Consider the following 20,523-nt stretch of genomic DNA (forward strand, 5'->3'; position numbering starts at 1 on the left):
GTGTTTTGATAAATGTCTAACCATTTGAAGAAAAATGTTCAAGAAACATAAAATAATACAGACTAAATAAAAGGCTGGGCTAAACTATGTCAGTTGAATAAAAAAACAAGAATCATAGTATTAAGAATTGTTTTATAGAAGAGAGTTCAAAGCAAATATATGAAGCAAAGTATATAAGGCTGTAGAATAAGAAAAAATAGTAAAAATATATTAATATTAAATGCTCTGTCTCAAACCAAATCCATTAAATGCTATTAGCAATTCAGAAGTGATAGAAATACAACCTAAAAGTTACAGGTATTTTTGATCTTATAGATATACTTACTACTGTAAAAATATGAGATAAGTAAAATTAAATATAAAAGATATTAAATGCCACTTATCTCCAAATATATAAAAATTCTGATATATATTAAAAACTTCAGCCCTATCCCCTACTGTGTGACTTTGCACAGAGATTGTCTTTTTCTTTTAATAAACATTTAAATGTTTATTTTGGCGGGGGCGGGGTTAGAGAGCGGGTAGGCAGAGATAGAGGGGGAGAGAATCTCAAGCAGGTTCCACACCTTCAACACAGAGCCTGATGTGGAGCTCGACCCCATGAACCATGAGATCATGACCTGAGTCCAAATCAAGAGTCGGATGCTCAACCAACTAATGTACCCAGGTGTCCCTGCACAGAGATTTTCTAGCTCTTATATAAAAAGAAACTGACCTATTTCTTTCTGTGTTTTTAGAGGACTATTTTAATAAAGGGAAAAATGAGTCTGAGGACAGTAAGCTTCGATTTGAAACTTATCAGTCGATATGGCAGCAGATGAAATCTGAAACTGAGGTGAATACTTTTTTTAATAACTTCTATTTCTTTATTACCGTAAATCTCATATCTGTTCCTTCCCATCTTCCTTTCCATCAATTTTCAAGAGTATTGATGAAATGTAGGTAATATTAGTTTAATAATCTGTATATCCAAAGAAAATACTCATGTTCCAAGTATTAGGCATGGCTTCAGGTACTGGAATATACATTTCTAATGATAGTTGCCAAGGCAAGGGGCTCTTACATGCTCACAGTTTTTAAATGGTGGCACTCTTTAAATTATCCATTCAGTTATACAATTAAGAAGTCAAGCTATTTTTAAAGTACTTTATTCCCTCATTCCTTCTATCCAGTTTGTGTGTTCTTGATATTCTAGCTCTAAAAAATTTCTGTACTTTAGCAGATTTGTAGTTCTAGGGCCAACATCTTGAGTGGACTTGTTTTATTTGACCAACACGTTGTTGTTGTTTTTTAAGTGCCTGTGGGAGGGTTATGCACTCAGTTTATTACTGCTTTCCACCACTCTTTATTACTTTCACCTAGGGCTTTGCTTATTCATGTATTCCATGTGACCCTTGAAAGTATTTGAGTTTGTGGTTTCTAGTTTAGGCCTTCATTTCTTAACCCAAACTGTGATGATCCTCCTAACTGATGTCTCTACCTCTGATGTCAGACCTCTCAGGTCTGTTATTAGTCCCTGTGGCACTCTTGGCCAAAATAGGAAAGTCTTCCCTTTAGGCAGATAGAGTGACAGGCTGCAGGGGTTTTCCAGCCTCACTGCCCATATAGCTTCTCCCATCCTCACAGTGTGCCACATTAACGCTTTTCAACCTGAATTTAATCACACCTCTGCTTCACATCCCATCAGTGGTTCTCCCACGAGATAAAACCTAAACCTTTTAACATCAAATGTAATTTTATTGGTCTAGCCCCTTGTTTATTTATTCAGGCTCATTCCCTACCACTTCTCACATTCTTGATGCTTAGCTGTGTGTGTGGCTCCCCGGATACCTGGTGCTTGCTTCCTTCCTCGTTCCATCTACTCCCCATTCCTTCTGACTTTTCCCTAGAGTTGCCTCCTCCATCATCTGCTTTAATGCTTTGGCTCGCCTCCTCAGCTTAAGTTGGATGGTCCTACACTTTATTCTATATTGTCATAGCACTTTACACATGTTTTTAAGTTGTAAGTATTCTTGCTATGTAAGGATAAAGACTACCTTTCATTTGTAAGGTGGTTAGTAAATGTTTGTTTAATGAATAATTGAGATTCTTTCATGAAGGAATCCAAAGCACTAATGAACAGAGACTTAAGGAAAAAATATTTTATATTTTATACATTTAATCATTTTATTCATAATCTTTGGAATTCATGACAGTTTTCTTTCCCAGACTTGGAAAGATGCATCACATTACTACTGATAATAATTCATAAAGTTTTGTGTTTCCTTTTTAGCAACTACAAGAGGAATTAAATAAAAACCTGTTCAATAGTCTAATTGAATTTCTACAAAAGTCTTATTCTGGATTCCAGAAGAATTCAAGAGACTGGGGCGGTCAAATAAAACTCAGAGAAATTCCAACTGCTGCCCTTATTTTAGGTACGTATGGGTGTATTTTTTTTTTCAGTTAGTGATTTTAGTTTAGTTTTTTTAGTTAGTGAGAATAGTAGAGACTACCTTTTGTTGATAAAACTGTTTTGTCTCTTTCATTTATAGAATTAAATTGGTTCTAATTTATTTTACATACTTTCGAAACCAATAAAAGTTCCTTGTAGTGATTGTACATCTTTAAATTAAAAGAAATTGATCCAGGATTAGCTAGTACTCTCAACTTTTTGTCAGAAAAATGAAGGAGAAATATATTTATGTTACTCATCATTAGTTATTTTATGAGAATATACAAGATTTTTAATTCGGTCATAAACCACCAGTGGGTTAGTAGATTAGATTTGTATGTTTTTTATCTATGACCTTAATTTTATTTCCCTTTGCTTAGTTTGTCAATCTTAGATTATTTCATAATACTGTATTATTTATAAGGGGGTTTGGATAAATTGTATGTAAATTGCTTTAAAGCTGCAGATTATAAATTTCTTAGGTACTTAAATATCCATCATTAATATCCCATTTTAACCAAACATCTGGCTGCAGGATAATGGAAAAAATTTCTTTGGAATACTAGCAAATTTCCGTATCTCTTTTGGAAAGAAAGTGACTTTATTTGGATTTCAAGTGTACTCTCCATTGCACTTACAATTTGTTACTTATTAAAGGTGTGTTAAACTAGTGGACACTGAGATAAGAACTTAGTTCTATTGTTTAATACTGCCTTTTTTAAAAAAGTCATTAGAGAGAGAGAAAGAACAAGTAGAGAGAGAGGGGGAGAGACAGAATCTCAAGCACGCTCGAAGCTGAGCCGTCTGTGCACGGCCTGGCTTGACACTTGACCCCACAGACTGAGATCCTGACCTGAGCCTAAATAAAGAGTAGGACACTCAACCAACTGAGCCACCCAGGTGCCCCAGTACTGCCGTTAGTCCTGTTCGTTACCTCAGTCTCATTCCTGAAGTTCATGGCAATACTTAGCAAAATTTAATGTACCCACAAATAACCTCCAAGGGATCTTAGTAAATGCAGGCTTTCATTAATAGGTGTGAGGCCGGGCCTAAAACTCTACATTTGTAATAGGCCCATACTGCTGATCCCAGGATCACTCTGAGTAACGACACAAGGAATGATTTTTATAATACTGTGAACAACTCTTCAGTGCAGCCTGCACTTAATTTCAAAACCCTTTTCGTTGATGCATTAGAAACTGAGACTCAGTGATGGCCTGATTATACTGTTTGGTGCTTTGTTTCTCTACTGCTAGGTTGTAACAACTGGAAGTGGAGTGGGGAAAATGTAATCAAGAGGGATGTCTTGATAGATTGTTGAGAAAGCCCTGTTTCAATCCCTCCTCGGCCTACTGCCAAAAGGAGAAAAGAAGCTAATGGAAATCTTACATTTCAAAGTCAGTAGTCTGAGGAGAATGTTTTCCTGGTTAAAGACATTTTTTGATTTTCTTGTTTCTGATAGATAGTCCATTGTTGTAAGCAACATAATGTTACATAGCTTATAAAGTCAGTCAGTGAAAGACAAGATAAACTGGTGTTTTGCTAAACTCCCAGGTTTGTTCAGAGATATGATATCATAATCACAGACCATGATACAGGTTAGGAATATCATTTTGATACTTAAAAAAAATCCATAGTTGAATAATGTTTAGGCACAGTGGCACATTTTCTAATTTCAAAAAGATCTATGTCCGTTTAAAAATAGTCTGCCAGGGCACCTGTGTGGTTCAGTTAGTTAAACATTCGACTCTTGATTTTGGCTCAGGTTATGATCTTACGGTCCATGAGATTGAGCTCTGAGTTGGACTTTGCAGGGAGCATGGAGCCTGCTTGAGACTCACTCTCTCTCTCTCTCTCTCTCTCTCTCTCTCTCAAAATAAGTAAGCCTTAAAAAAAATTATTACCTATTTGGAGAGACTGAGAGAGTGCACGCAAGTGCACGGAGCAGGTGCAGAGAGAGAATCCCAAGCAGGCTATGTGCTGTCACCGCAAAGCCTGCCTTAGGGCTTGCTTGAATCACAAACTGTGACATCATGATCTGAGTCAAAAGTGAGAGTTGGATGTTTAACTGGCTGAGCCACCCAGTTGTCCCATAAATAAACTTAAAAGGAAAAACATAGCTTGTCAACATTTTTATTTATTGGCTCTCCTAGAAAATTTTTTTTTTGCTTCTTGGTGTCCTGGATTTGAACCTTTTGTTTTTCTTCCAGCCAGTTGAAGTTTTATAGTAGCAATTATCAGGCAGTTTCAAGATAGCTGCTGTTGGCACCTGCCTAAGTGCCAAAGCACTTTCTAGAAATCTCAGATTGTGATGTCAAGGAAAGTGTCAGTAGAATTTTTTCCACTGTGATAGGGAAATTCTACTCAACTCTGATTTGTGGATATGAGAATGAGGAGGTTAGTAAATACCTAAAGGACCTAAAATTTTGTTTGTTTTTAGGCCCTTAGCTCAGAAATTAGTTTAGTGTATACTTTACTATTGTATTTACTGTAACAGTCATTAATAGAATTAGTGATTGGATTCTCCTCACTTGTTAAGTCAGGATCCTAATAAGCCCAGAATCTTAGCCCTTATTTTTGAATGATTATTTTATTTTTATTTTTATTTATCTTTTTTTTAATGTTTTATTTATTTTTGATACAGAGAGACAGAGCACGAGAGGGGGAGGGGCAGAGAGAAGGAGACACAGAACCGGAAGCAGGCTCCAGACTGTGAGCTAGCCGTCACACAGAGCCTGATGCGGGGCTCGAACCCACGAACGTGAGATCTGACCTGAGCTGAAGTCGGAGGCTTAACTGACTGAGCCACCCGGGCGCCCCATTGAATGATTATTTTAAAGAGTACTTTATGAATTTGACAAAGTATGTGAAATTACTCCTAAGATGTTTTCAAGGGGTAACTACACATCCTTAGTAATGTTTTTTAAAGAGGGATTGTGGGGGTGTTTGGGTGGCTCAGTTGGTTGCGTGTCCAATTTTGGCTTAGGTCATGATCTTACCGCCTGTGGGCTTGAGCCCCACATCGGGCTCTGTGCTGACCACTAGCTCAGAGCCTGGAGCCTGCTTCAGATTCTGCATCTCTTTCTCTCTCTGCCCCTCCCCTGTTCACACCTTGTCTCTCTCTGTCTCTCAAAAATAAATGAATGTAAAAAAAAATTTTTTTAAGAGAGATTGTGCTAATTACCCTTTCTGACAAATAAGTATTATGACTGCTTCCAGATCTCTATTGTTAATGAAGAGATCTTCATTTATGCAGTGTATTTTCTTGGTTCCTATTATTAATCATGGGGTTTTTTTTTGTTAGTCATATTTTAAAATGTTTTTATTCAGTAATTCACTAGACATGTTTAATAGCCTTTAATACACTGATGTATTATCTCATAGGTGTGAATGTAACCGATCATGATTTAACATTCAGAAGTCTAACAGAAGCACTTCATAATAATGTCACTCCATACGTAGTCTCGTTGCAAGCTAAAGATTGTCCAGGTACAGTATAAATGCCCTAATAACCTTGGTGAGATGTTACAGATCTTTTCTGACCTTCTCTCTCCACCCCTTACCCCCCTCTAGCTTTGTTTATCCCTTTTTATTTGTGGGACGAGCATGGCACAACATTTGGGCAGGGTGGGGTTTATTGCCTGTCATGGTGATGTTGACGCTTGCAGGACTCTTGGCCACCTTTTGCTTCCTTTGTTCTGGCCCACCCCTGCCATATCAGCTTCACTGCCGGTAGTAGTCTAGATGTTTTATGAGATGTGTTCCCTAGCCCGGTAAAAGTCTAATAAGTTGGAAGGTTTGGGACAGGGAGCTTAGAATTAAGGACTGGGAAGCTCTTATTTAGCCCAACAGAGAATAGACTGTGTAGGCTCATATTTCAGCCTCAAATCATCATATTGCCCTACTCTGAAAGACTAGTGTGGTAAAAAATAGTCCACTGCCAGAGCTAATCTATATGAAACCATTAAATCATAAAGGATATGGACACTAATAGAGTAAAATGGACTTAGGTTTGAACTGACATAAGGGCTTTATGTGCTTATATTACTTTCATATTCATAAACTAATTAGAAATGATTAAGTCAAAGCCCTTAAGACATCTTTTAAAATGACTACAAGGAAGATTTGTAGTTAGTAAAATAACTTATGTAAGTAACACTTTGATTGTTTTTAGAGACCTTAAAAATCTTTTGCTGTCTAGTGTAATTTAAATATATAGTGTCTTCATAAAATTTATAGTTTTTGTGTTTACACATTTACTTAGGTAACATTTTTATTATAGGCAATACACATAAACTTTGGCTTAGTGTTAATCTGAATTAATGAAATTTAAATATTAAAGAGAAGACACTAATGAACATTAATAGTTAAAAAATTAAATGTTACATTAATGTTAAGTATAGAAGAACAGATTCTACCCAAATGTAATATACTGATCAAGAAGCTTCAGATATTTCATGTTTGTTTCAAAGGGAAATAAGCTTTCTTACCTTTTATATTCTGCAGATATGAAACATTTTTTACAAAAGCTGGTCTCACAATTGATGAACTGCTGTGTAGATGAGGAATCCAAAGAGGAAAGTATTCTAGTTGCCCAGAAGAAGACATTTTGTTCAATGGATTCTCTTTCCAGCTGGTATATGAGTGTCACACACATAAATGTAAATCGACAGTTTTTTCTTCAGAATTTGCATATGATTGAAGAGGTTTAGAATTATATTAAACATAATACTGTCCTAATAAGAATTTATGCACACTACCTGTTAATTAATGGGAGCTACTAACTTTTCCTAGGACTATTAGAATTTAAAAGTATTTGTTTATCAATATACAGTCTAACTCTTGGTAAGTGTTTAGGTTCTGATTTTACAAGGCCATTTTTTTTTTTTTGTGGGAGAATGTCACTTAGTAACAAAATCGGCATCAGGAATTGGTTCTGTTGCAGGTTCTGTCTTGTGAAAATGGCTATGACTTTAATTATTATCTTTAGGTTCCTCAGTATTTGCTTTTGTGCAGTTGAACCTTGCTGCCAGTTCCCATTGTCAGCTTAGTCCAATGAGAAATAGTCATTTTTAAAAAAAATCTTATTTGTTCCGCATTTAGAATTCTTGGGGAACAGATGGTCTCTGAGTAGAGTACATTCAACAAGAAACAGTTAACTAAAAGAAGTTCTATTCTCCCATCACAGTCTCTGGTGAGAATGACCTGGGTGATTCATGGGTAACTGTACCATAAAACCACAGCTTTAGTTTACATTGCTGTGTAGCCAGATAGTATAGGAGAAAATACTGTGGTAACATTGTCTGATAAAATGTATTTGCTGAAGTCAACCCTAAGTGAAGTTTCATTTTGCTTTATGTAGGGATTAAATTGGATCTAATGCTTATCATAATGTCTTGATTTGATCCACAATTCTAGAAATCAGATGCTACATGCAGCTATATGTCATGTCTTTATAAGATTGGGATTGGACCAGATGATACTAAAGGTGCCTTTCAACTTGAAGTTTAGCAGTAGCAGAGCAGCAAGCAGTGTAGTTTATTGTGCTTTTTAATTAAAAATACTAGGTCTCACCTTACAGCAAAGCAACATACAACTTTCGGCTAACAGAAAAAATAACTTATAGAAAATTTTCTCCTAATTCTTTTTATGTCATTTTTCTCAGATAGAAAAAATATAAATATTTTATATGAGTTATAGATTTTACTGAACGTTTTTCTTCTTGGTTATTATTCCCATGTCAGACGCAGAAATATTTTGCTAATAACTATTGGAATGAGTTTCTCTTTATTACATGGGAGAAATAAAAGGAAAAACGTTACTATAAAATGTAAAGGGAGATCTATTGTAGTGTTGTAGCATTGTTTGAGTGGTAAGGCTTACTTTTAACTCCTTCTTTTTATAATGACTTAAAAGAAGACAGATCCAAAAATGCCAAGGAAGAAGAGGACTTCTTCTGGTCAATGGCAGTCTCCTCCTGTTGTGCTAATCTTAAAGGATTTGGAAAGCTTCACCACAAAAGTACTCCAGGACTTCATAATTATCAGCAGGTAGATGATATGTCACCAGGCTTTTACATAAAATTCTTTTTATTAGGGAAACATGTAACCTTTTCCAGAGAAATGAATGGCAATTTAATCTTCATTTTAATACCAACTGAATAGAAACTAGAATGATTTCAAATTCCTTATAATTGAATGTTCAAAGACCTCCTATCAGATTTTCATTTGCTTTTTGATCCAAAAATGAGATCAAAAGACTAAATTTAGCCAATTTTTAATTAGTATGAAAGGCAGTATAAAATGTAGTTTCTCTCACCAAGGTCATCTATCTCTTGCCCATTAGTTAAATGGATAAACTCCAGATTGAGATATGTTTGTCAGGTCTTATTTTTAAAAAAATTTTTTTAACATTTATTTATTTTTGAGAGACAGAGACACTATGATCAGGGGAGGGGCAGAGAGAGTGAGAGGGAGACACAGAATCCGAAGCAGGCTCCAGGCTTTGAGCTAGCTGTCAGCACAGAGCCCGACGTGGGGCTTGAACCCATGAACCGTGAGATCGTGACCTCAGCTGACGTTGGACACTTAACCGACTGAGCCACCCAGGCGCCCCTGTCAGGTCTTATTTTCTGATACCTATCCACTATTAAAAGTTCTGAGTTACATATAGTTCTTCTGAGCAAGTATGTTTTCTAAATAACATTATCTTATATAATTTTTATAGTGAGAAACTACTTTCATGATCTGATGGGATTTTCAAGGCATTCCTATAAAATTCAGAATTGAACTAACCTATTTAAAATCCAGTGACATGTATTTCCTGTGGTACGTTTTTAGGATATAATTTATTTTAGATTTTTCTATATGTTAACTTGCTTAATAATTATGTCTAAATTTACCTAAAGCTATATATTATGTCATAATTTATTAATATTCTTAAAATTACTATTTTGATGATGTCTTTTTCCCCCCTCATGGAAACTTAGATTTCTAGATCCTACAACTTTTCTTAATGCTAAAACTGAACTGCTTAACATACTTGAAAGATGCACACTAAGAATGTTGACCAAAAAAGCTATACTTTTTTGGAGCTTAGACTTTTGACTCCTTTTGCCACCTAAAGTGAGGACAAACTTAGAGAAGCAACAGAACCACTCCACTCCTATGAAGGTAGAATTGTATATAGCTAGAATACTGACAAGCAATAGCCAGTAGGAGGGAGCAAGCAAAATAATCACTCGTGGTACAAAGGGTTCAAACCCACAATAGCTCTCAGAGATAGTGCTGTTTTATTCTGTGGAAGTCATTTGTGTTCATACTAGTAATACTAAGAATAAGTCATGTCCAATAAGTTTGAGTTAATGCAAGGAAGTACATAACATTTTTAAATGGTGTTTGTTAAAAATCTATCTTATATATGTGTAAGGAAGGTTTCCTATTTCTTAGCTATTATGTATAGCTGGGTGACATAGTATCTGTTAGAAATGTACATAAATAGTAGAATACATTTCCTTGAAAAATGTGAGCTCCATGTCACTGAACTCTGAAAGCTTGGACTGAATGTCTGACTGTTAGGAAGACTGTATATAGGTAGAGCTCCAACTTTGGGCGAGAGGTTAAATTGGTATCTAAGTCTTCTAACACTTGAAATTGTATAACCTTAGAGAGAGGTACTTGATTTCTCCAGACCTCTGTATTCTTATTTATAAAATGAGAGGATCTGTTAATAGATTGATTTCAGAGCTAGAATGTCTGGGAAATAACAATCTATATTAGTTTAACAGAGGAAAATAAGTGACCTAGAAAATTTTAGTCTTCTACAACAGTGTCTTATACAGTAGACATTCAAATAAAGATGGTCTTAATTTGAAATTTGAGGTATTGAAATATATTTGCTAAGAAAAAAAAAATCCCAATTTTGTATTTTCCTTTGAAAACCAGTCAACATCTACATGAATTTCCACTAATACTCATTTTTGGAATTGCCACATCTCCTATTATCATCCATCGGTTGCTTCCTCATGCAGTGTCATCTCTGTTGTGCATTGAACTATTCCAGTCACTGTCCTGCAAGGAGCACCTGACTACAGTACTTGATAAGGTAAAAAGAAAAAGTTGTATCAGTGAAATAGAATGAAAAGACAGCCAAGAATAGATGATAAATGTAAACGTTAGTGATAAATTTCGAATCTCTCAGAGCATGATATTGAACATATTTCTTCACATTTTTTTATATTTAATGATTTTTATAGGGCACAGTATTGCCACTTTAGATAAAATAAAAGCTTTGTAAAAAGAATGATTCTATTTTTCTATATCTACCTACCTACCTATCAGTCATTACTCAATGGAAAATTTTACGTTTTCAATAAATTTTAAGAATTTAAAGATTTCCTAAAAACAGTAACACTGTTTTTACTCTTACATTTTATTTAAAATAATTTGAGGGGCATCTAGGTGGCTCAGTCCATTAAGCATCCGACTTGGGCTTGGGTTATGATCTCGCAGTCTGTGAGTTTGATCCCAGTGCCGGCTCTGTGCTGACCTTTCAGAGCCTGGAGCCTGCTTCACATTCTGTGTCTCCCTCTTTCTGCCCCTACCTTGCTCGAGCTACCTTGTCTCTCTCTCTCTCTCTGTCTTAAAAATAAACAGTAATTTCTGCTAAGAGCAGAAAATAAATTCTGGCATTTCCTTAGACCTTAGCTCTATGTTTCTGCCTAAATTAGTGTTAGTTCTGTGTTGCTGCTTTAATTATTACTGACCTTCCACAAATTGTTGCTAGACTCAACTCTTTCAAAGTGAGCTTTATATTGCATGTGGAAAGTAAATTATGAAAAACTTCGATTTATTTACTAGCCACTTCTACATTTCTTTTCCTGTGAAGCTGGTATCTGTTTGTTTATGGATACTTTGGGGGAAATTTTTCCAGCTTTAGTATTTAAATTGCTTGTTTGTGACCAAGTGCAGTTGGCCTTTTATATCTACATTTCAGTTTTAAAAGCCTAGAATGACTTTTCATTTTCAGGTATAAAATCTTCACTTTAGGCCATTGAAAATTAGCTGGACAATACAAATCTGGCTGTTTTATATTTTTTAAATAGACATTTGTTAATTTGGGGCTTTTCATTCAACAGTGCATAATGTGTTATTCTTCATTAATGTGTACAAGTTAGGGATGAAAAAGAAATCTGATAATAATAATAACCAGAGCCTATAGCTTCTTTAGTGGCTTCTGGTGGGAGAAAAGGGATTGTATCGCTAATAAATTGTATTTTTTTATATTAGCAAGTAGATGAAAGGTGATGGACATCTTTGATTCTGAAGATATAGTATGAATAGCTTCACTTGGTTATGACTCTTATATGAATTAATTTATATATTTGGTTGATATTTGACCTAAAAATAATCTAGCTACTATTACAACTTTCATAGTTACTATGTGATAGTATCATTCTTTGCCTTATTATTTATACTCGATATTATAAAGAGTAAAGACTAATAAGGATTGTGTCCTACTCCCCTTTTATCTCTTTCAGCTACTTCTTACAACTCATTTTCCCTTTAAACTAAGTGAAAAAGTACTGCAGATTCTGACCAACATCTTTTTGTATCATGATTTCTCAATTCAAAACTTTATAAAAGGACTTCAGGTAAGAAGACACTAATGGGTGTGAAAGTTCATAAGTTGATTCTAAATAATTTGCATATTATTTCAAACTATTTAGTGTGATAAGGCATTTTAAATGGCAAAATCTAAAATAAGTAAATTCAAGTTCTATTATTCTAGCCTCTACCATTTCTTAGTTACCTTGCAACAAAACATAGGGAATATGTTAATTAAGATGTTAAAAATGGAGAAAGACATCCCACACACCCCCTGCATTCCAGTGATTCTTAACTATTTGGTGGTGGGAGGAAGGGACTCTTTTTTTTTTTTTTTAAGTTATCTTGGGAGGGAGAGAGAGAGAGAAAGAGAGAGAGCGCGCACACACGCGTGTGAGCTTGAGTTGGGAGGGGCAGAGAGAGACGGAGGGGGAGAATCCAAAGTAGGCTCCAGTGTCAAGGCAGAGCCCAATGATACTGGGCTCACTCTCAGAACTATGAGATCATGACTTGAGCCAGATCAAGAGTCAGATACTTCACCAACTGAGCCACCCGTGTGCCCCTACAACTTTTTTTTTTTTGAGATTCTGATCTCTACTATATATGAGGAATTAACAAACTTTCTATAAAGGATCAGATATAAATATTTTTGGTTGTGCATGCTTTATCTCTGTTGCATATTCTTTTACTTCTTTTTAAATAAGCAGTTAAAGATATAAAAAACATTTGTAGTTCCTGGGCCATATTAAAATAGGCTGTGGGCCATAGTTTACTGTCCCCTGCTCATATACATATATGTATTCGTTTATATTTATTCTTATATTTTGGGAATGCATTTTTACTAAGGTTTCATGAATTGCCAGAAGAAAATTCATGAACTCAGCTTTATAATACCTGTTCTAATCTGAAAAAGGAACCTATTCTCCAGTTATTTAGAAGTTAATATTATCTTTTCTTGGCATCTACCTTAAAGTACCTTAGCCAAGTATAGTCATTGTAAATACATGCCAGTGGTCAAGTTCCCTGAAACCAATATATTAGTAACCTTCACTACAGAAATGCCGCGTTATAATATTTCACATTTGTGTAGTGCCTTGAAGTTTCTAAATTATTTCTCCTATGTATTTTTCCTCCATGTAAAACACCATAGTGCTCTCGTATGGCCAATATATATCTTGTTTTTTCAACCTGACTTTTTAAAAAGAGTATTTTAAAGCAACAAAATATATTTACCTTGGCAATATATGAAATTAAATGATATTGAGATATGATACATTTCTAATTTGCTTCTCCCATACATTTTATTTCATTCATTTATTTACTAAAAAGTATTTATCAAGAGCCTCCTGTAAGCCAAGAACTATGCTGAGCCCTGGGGATACAGAGGACAAGGAAATCTCTTCTTTCAAATTGCTCTTTTGTTTAGTGAAGGAGGCAGAATGGGAAGTTATAGTTCTCGCTAGTGCTATGAAGGAAATGTGTGGGGATTCCATAAGGAATGAGAGTATATCCTAAGGAATAGGGGCTCCGCAGGTTAAAATGGGAAGTGCATTCCAGGGAAAGACCACAGTAGAGGCTGAGAGATCTGTTGGGAGGACTACTGCACTGATCTCGACAAGATAGAATAAGGGCTAAACTAAGGTTGTGACCGTGGAACTGGGGAGTAGGAAACAGATCTGGGGTGAGATAGAATCAACGGACCCTGGTGACTAAGTGGAGGATAGAATGTGTAAGAGAGAAGCATAGGTGATAGACACGCAGGTTCCAGCTTGGCGGATGGATTGGAGGTTGGTACCCTTATTAAGTATACATGTTAATATAAAGTGAAGAGCCAGTTAGAACAAGATGCATTTCTTTTTGTATATGGTTAATTTTAGGTATGTTGGACAATAAAGATTTGGCACTCAGGAGAAAGATCTGGAAAGAAATAGAAATAGAAATATTTAGGATTTATCTCTAAAAGGTGGTGGTTGAAGTCGCTTGAGGAAGGGGCAGCATCTAAAGGAGTGAGGAAAGGACTAAAATTAGAATCTGATGGTAAGCTGACAAAGAAGAGTAATAGAAAAGGACACTAAAAACAATAAAGAAAACCAAAAGAAAGTAGAGTAACACTGAAATCAAGAGAAGAATGACTTTTAGGAAATAGAAACTGTAGTCTCAAATGCCATTGAGAAAGTGAAGAAAAGGATATTCATCCAATTATGTAATCTCTCAGGGTCTCAGTTTTCTCATCTGTAAAATAGGGGATCAGATTAGATGATTTTATATGTTCCTCATAATTTACTAAGCACCTCCTTTGTGCTAGGCATGTTACTAAGTATTTACATTGTTTCATTAATGTGTTACTATTCACAGTTTTGCAGGTGAGGAAACAGGCTTAGGTTAAGTGGCTTGGACAAGGTCACACAGCTTTTAAGTGGTAGTCATTAAACCCCATTTGTCTAGTTTTCCTAATCATCAGTGGGAAATAATGTGTAAGTCCTGTAGGAGGTGCATTAGGGCATATAATCATTCTGTATATGTTTAGGGTTTTCCTTCATTAGTTGGATATGTTAACCAACTTGTTAGTTGACCCAGATTTTGAGAACACATTAGACAAAGTAGGTAATACTGGGTTCTTATTTATAACTCTACTATAAGTCATGTGACTTCCTCCCATTCCTCCTCCCCAGCAAGCCCCTTATATGTTTGGATTTTCCTTTTCTCATGTTTAAAAAGTGGTGTTAAGATTAAAATAAATACTATCACAATATAATTGTAAAATACAAGTAAGAAACAAGATTTTGTTAGTATGCGTGAAAATAATTTAGCACTTGGCACGAACAGTTACTTTCTGTTTGGTATTTGTTTCTAAGTAAGGCTGGCTCTTTTCTTACAGCCCTGTCCTTCCTCCAGAATGAACTATTTTGGAGGATTTCTACTAGCCTTGGGTATCTGTCCTCAGTTCTATAGGTTCAGAGATTCGTTATCAGTTTACCCAGGAAGGATCAAGCTCAAATACCTTAATACTGATATGTAAAGTAGCATGTTAATTTATTAATTTGTAATGGGAAATTCTGTTTTCTAGTAAAAGAATGTGTTCTGTCCACTCTCTAGGGAAACTCTAGTATCAAGGTGTCTGGAGAAACCATGTTGGTCATAAGAGGGTTTCTTAGAGTCAGAGTTTTTAACACTTGAATAGTCTTGTGAGATATATCTTACAAGTTATGGTAGAATCTGAAAATTGTTCCCTCTTATACTAGGGACAACAGCATTTTTAACACTTAAATTTATCAGGTATTATCAGAAGGGAAAGCTTCTACCAGTGTAACATTTTTACTTATTCAGCAGACCAGATTTTTTCACTGATTTTAGATGGGTGTTTTCTTGTGAGTATTTGGGCATCTATTAGACTCTCAGGTCACACCCCAATCCCATCCCCACCATAGGGACTGTTACTGTAAGTGAGTAGCTTCTGCAGAGTTGATCTATCCATTTATATTATTTTCTTCTTTTTATTAAAAAGTTATTTTAAAGTTTATTTATTTTTGAGATAGAGACAGAGCACAAGGGGTCAGGGGCAGAGAGAGAGGAGACACAGAATCAGAAGAGCAGGCTCCAGGCTCTGAGCTGTCAGCACAGAACCCAATGTGGGGCTCAAACCCACAAACGTTGAGATCATGACCTGAGCCGAAGTTGGATGCTTAACTGACTGAGCCACCCAGATGTCCCTAGTTTCTTCTAATATATACTTCAGCGATTACAATTATCTGAATTTGTCCACAAAATCAGTCTTAAAATGTTAAAGATATAGAATCATTTATGCATTATTTGCAGTGTTATTGTGACATTATTAAATATATAAGTGCCATATTTTACTGTTGAAAAAAACCTTAATGTGCTGTTTTGAAAGGGCACATGCACCCCACTGTTTATAGTAGCACTATGAACAATAACCAAAGTATGGAAAGAGCCCAAATGTCCAGATGAATGGGTAAAGAAAATGTGGTGTATAAATGTATGTATAAATGTGGTATATAAATATTGTATATCACTATTATCACACACACACACACACACACACACACACACACAATGGAGTATTACTCGGCAGTCGGAAAGAATGGAATCTTGCCATTTGCAACTATGTGGATGGAACTAGAAGGTATTAGGCTAAGTGAAATTAGTCAGAGAAAGACAAATATCATGTGACTTTACTCATATGAGGAATTTAAGATACAAAACAGATGAACATGAGAGGGAAGCAAAAATAATTTAAAAACAAGGAGGGGGACAAAACATGAGACCCTTAAATGCAGAGAACAAACTGAGGGTTGCTGGAGGGATTGTGGGTGTGGGGGATAGCCTAAATGGGTAAGAGGCATAAAGGAAGACACTTGTTGGGATGAGCACTGGGTGTTATACATCGGGGATGAGTCATTGGAATCTACCCCTGAAATCATTACTGCATTATATGCTGACTAACTTAGATGTAAATTAAAAAATAAAAACAAAATAAAACCCTTTAAAATAAATAAGAAACCTCTTTATGTAAAAGAATCTGCAAAGGGACTGTTTACTTGATTTGAGTGCTCTGGAAACCTAGATCTTAAACATATCTTGGCGAGGTCTATATTACAATGATAATACCAGAGGGATTTATTTATAAAGGCCACAAAAATATTTGTTGACAATAAAGTTACTCTGGAATTAGAATGACATTATATAGAAATATACAATTAGCTTTGTACTGCTTTTTCCCCAAAACAAAAAGTTTCTGTTATCATTTAAAAAAAAAAAAAACCTTAAAATTGAACAAAGGGCAAAAGATTTACTGCCAAATATAACGTATAACAAATATATTTAATCTTCACATTTCTTTCAGCTTTCTCTATTAGAACATTTCTACTCCCAGCCCCTCAGTGTCTTATGCTGTAATCTCCCAGAAGCCAAGAGAAGAATAAATTTTTTATCAGAAAATCAATGTGAAAACATCCGACGTCTCCCATCGTTTAGGAGGTAAAGAGAGATGTGCATATTTAACACATAGAGTTTGGGATAAGAGAAAGGGTCTCGGATCTAGCTATTTTTGAAAGGGGAAAAGAAAAAGTAACCATTTTATTTAAAGCATAGTAAAACCCTTCTGTTTTCACTTGTAAGATTTCTTTGTTGGATTTGGAAACTTAGCATAACAAAAAATACTTTTACAAAGGTATGTAATTTGTGGTTTACAGAGTTGCTTTTATAGAGAACATTTCCTGATTTTGGAGTTGATGGCTTTTGTTGATGATTAGATCCCTAGGTTCTGAAGAATAGCTGATTTGTGGAGTCAGAAATTACCATTAAACCATGACTATTATCTTGAATTTATTTTTGAGAAGAAATGAAAGAATTTGGCCACAAGTCTAGGTAGTTCTTTTCCTAATATGATAGTCAAATCTTTAGAATGTTTAATTTTCTCTCTTTGTGTATGGGATGGTGAAAATTTTAGGTACGTGGAAAAGCAAGCTTCAGAAAAGCAAATTGCACTGTTGACCAATGAGAGATTTTTGAAGGTAGGAATGTGGATGTGTTTCGGTTTTATTCTTTTTTTCTTCATGAAAAACAATATGCATATAAAATTCATTCAGTGAAGTTATAAAACATATTTGTCCACCCTAATATGCTTTTCACAGTGAATTAGTGGGTCTTGATAATCATATAGGAGTATGACTATTGAAGATCACACAAAACTTTAGTTCTAAAAGATGACCTTTTGGGGGCACCTGGGTGGCTCAGTCGGTTAAGCGTCCAGCTTCAGCTCAGGTCATGATCTCACGATTGTGGGTTCAAGCCCCTCGTCAGGCTCTGTGCTGACAGCTAGCTCAGAGCCTGGAGCCTGCTTCAGATTCTGTGTCTCCCTCTCTCTCTAACTCTCCCCTGCTCACGCTGTCTCTCTCTCTGTCTCTCAAAAATAAATAAAAAACATTTTTAAAAATTCTAAAAGATGACCTTTTTTATCAAAAAAATATTACCTACAGGTTTGTCTGGTATTTTGAAATTACTTTGAGAGCTCAACTTTATTTCCACATGGCAGTTTTGGAATCTACAGGCAGTTTTATTTTAATGTTCTTTTAAAGGCTGTCATAAATAAAGGCACATAGAAGCCATGCAGCTTAGGGAGCCACTGCTAAGTGGTTATTGGATTGGATTTGGAAAAATACCCTTATATACTGATTGTACAATGCCAGGAAAGAAGTAATGAGCTTAGAAAATTGAAAGCCAGCAATACAACCTAGGGAATATCAAAAGGAGGGTTTTATTTTTGGTTCTTTCTTGAATAAGTGATACTCAGACATGGTACATAACACAAAAGGCAAAAATAATATACAGTGAAAATATTCCCTCACACCTTTATCCTCCAACTCCCCACTTTCTTTTCCTACATACAGTCATTGTTACTAGTTTCTTATGCATTGTCCTAGAAAGAGTTTTCAAATATACATACATATACAAGGAATTTTACATATATTAAGGGTTCCCTTCTTTCTCTTACAGAAGATAAGTATATTATATACACTGTGTTCTGCACCTTATTTTATTTTGCACTTAATGTTGAAAATCATATCAGTACTGAGTGTGGTATAGTACTTTTGGAATGAATGTACCTTCATTTTACATAGTAAGTCCCTTAATGATGAACAACTAGAAATGCATAGTGTCACATTTGTTGTCATACTCTTCATGCCTTTTTTAAGAAAAAAGTTGTTAGAAAATGGTAATAAAATTAAAGGCAAAGAGATTGAAGTAGCCCTAGTACTAGTATAAAGGTTTTGCTGGCACATAGTGTTTTCAGATTTTGAGTGAAAGAACGTTGTGTTCTTTATAGCTCTAAATACTAATTTATCTCCTATTCATAAATTCTAAAAAGAGAATGGCTTTTTTATAATTAATATAATTGACATACAGTATAACAGTGGACAATGGCTTTTTGTTGGGTGTTATTTTTAATGCAGAATCCACACTGGGCCATAATATAAAATGACTTCTAGACTGGGTTTAATAATCACTTTAATAATCTCTGTAACCTTTTTAGAGCAGTATAAGAAGTTATCAAATCCTAATGTAGGTTGTTTTGGTAGAGGGGAACTTTAAGAACCAGTGGAAAGGGATGTGTGCATGTTTACTGGGTTTTAAGATTAGATGGATTAGCTCTCTGTTGAGTCAGCTAGTTGCCAAGTGCATTTCCTGCTAGAGTGTTTTTTCAGAAGCCAGAAATAGATTTTTAAAGAATACTTTTAACCATTGAGATGACAAAGGCAGAAAATCTCTAAGCTTGTCTGTTATAGAAATAGCCCAACATTTACCTCTGCTTCTCAGTAATGTCTCATGTATTTTCTGAGCATTTATTCATACTGTACTTGTTCTTATTGCACTTATTAGCCCCACTTGTTATTATCCTTGCTGTATTCATTTTAGGATTGTGTATTTTGTTATTCAAAGCATATTTTCTTGAGACTTACATAGTGAGAAATATGAAGGTACACAAAGATTTGTACCTTACCCTTAAAAAGTTATGTGCAGGTTACCTGCTAAATTCAAAGGCCAAACAAGTTCTGTGAGGGGCACCTGGGTGGCTCAGTTGGTTAAGCATCTGACTCTTGATTTTAGCTCAGGTCATGATCTCATGGTGGGTCGTGAGTTCAAGCCCCACACTGGGCTCTGTGCTGGGCATGGAGCCTGCTCAAGATTCTCTTTGCCTCTCCCTTTGCCATTCTCCTTGCATGTGTGCACTCTCTCAAAAAAAAAAAAAGAGGTCTATGAAAATGATTAATCAATGTGTTTATAGTTTAGAGTAAAAGTATCTTTGTATATGTTATTCATTGAAGCATTTATTATAATTCTTTTTCTCTTTTTATGTTTTTTTAAATAATCAATTTTTATATGTATTTTACCATGATAAAAAAAATTGGAAAAAACTCCACATGATAATCAATAATATGGTACTATCGGGGAAGAGCCCGATATGACCTCAGGAAATTTCAACTTGATTTTTCGACTCCAGATACTCGTTAGCCAGGTGTACCTTAGAAAAGTCACTCACTCTATTTAAGCCTCAATTTCCTTATTTATAAAACAGGACAATAATTCCTAGTGTGATTTCCTTTCATACGGTTAGTGATAATCAAAGTCCAGCAGCAAATGAGAGTGAGTTATAAACAAATATACAATAAAACTTTTATAAATGTAAATCATAAATATTGCAATTTCTTATTTTTCACTATGATAAAAATTAAGGTCAATATGAATGCGTAGTTTTATATTATCTATTCTATATTATACATACTAAATGTAATACTCTTGTGCTATGTTTATATAGATTATGTAGTTAGGTAGACATGTGTACTGTTAGAATTCATCACTTCATACCCATTTTCTACACTCAGATTTTGAAGACATAGACCTCAGAGTATATCCAGAGAAATTTATACCCTTTCTAGATTCTTTCCTCCCCAAAAATCTGCT

At 35.0% G+C, this 20,523-nt stretch overlaps 1 protein-coding gene across 3 annotated transcripts in view; it reads left to right on the forward strand.

The window, feature by feature from the left end:
• ORC3 (origin recognition complex subunit 3) overlaps positions 1–20,523 on the forward strand; it is a 64,365-nt gene that overhangs the window by 11,379 nt on the left and 32,463 nt on the right. For all 3 annotated transcript variants that reach the window (XM_029944738.1, XM_029944739.1, XM_029944740.1), the window contains 9 exons: positions 738–835; positions 2,273–2,417; positions 5,819–5,923; positions 6,941–7,095; positions 8,351–8,484; positions 10,378–10,537; positions 11,973–12,086; positions 16,904–17,037; positions 17,510–17,573. In XM_029944738.1, the coding sequence (XP_029800598.1) occupies positions 738–835; positions 2,273–2,417; positions 5,819–5,923; positions 6,941–7,095; positions 8,351–8,484; positions 10,378–10,537; positions 11,973–12,086; positions 16,904–17,037; positions 17,510–17,573 (1,109 nt within the window). The remainder of the gene's footprint in view (positions 1–737; positions 836–2,272; positions 2,418–5,818; positions 5,924–6,940; positions 7,096–8,350; positions 8,485–10,377; positions 10,538–11,972; positions 12,087–16,903; positions 17,038–17,509; positions 17,574–20,523) is intronic.

This window comes from Suricata suricatta, chromosome 7, assembly GCF_006229205.1.
Source record: "Suricata suricatta isolate VVHF042 chromosome 7, meerkat_22Aug2017_6uvM2_HiC, whole genome shotgun sequence".
NCBI lineage: Eukaryota > Metazoa > Chordata > Mammalia > Carnivora > Herpestidae > Suricata > Suricata suricatta.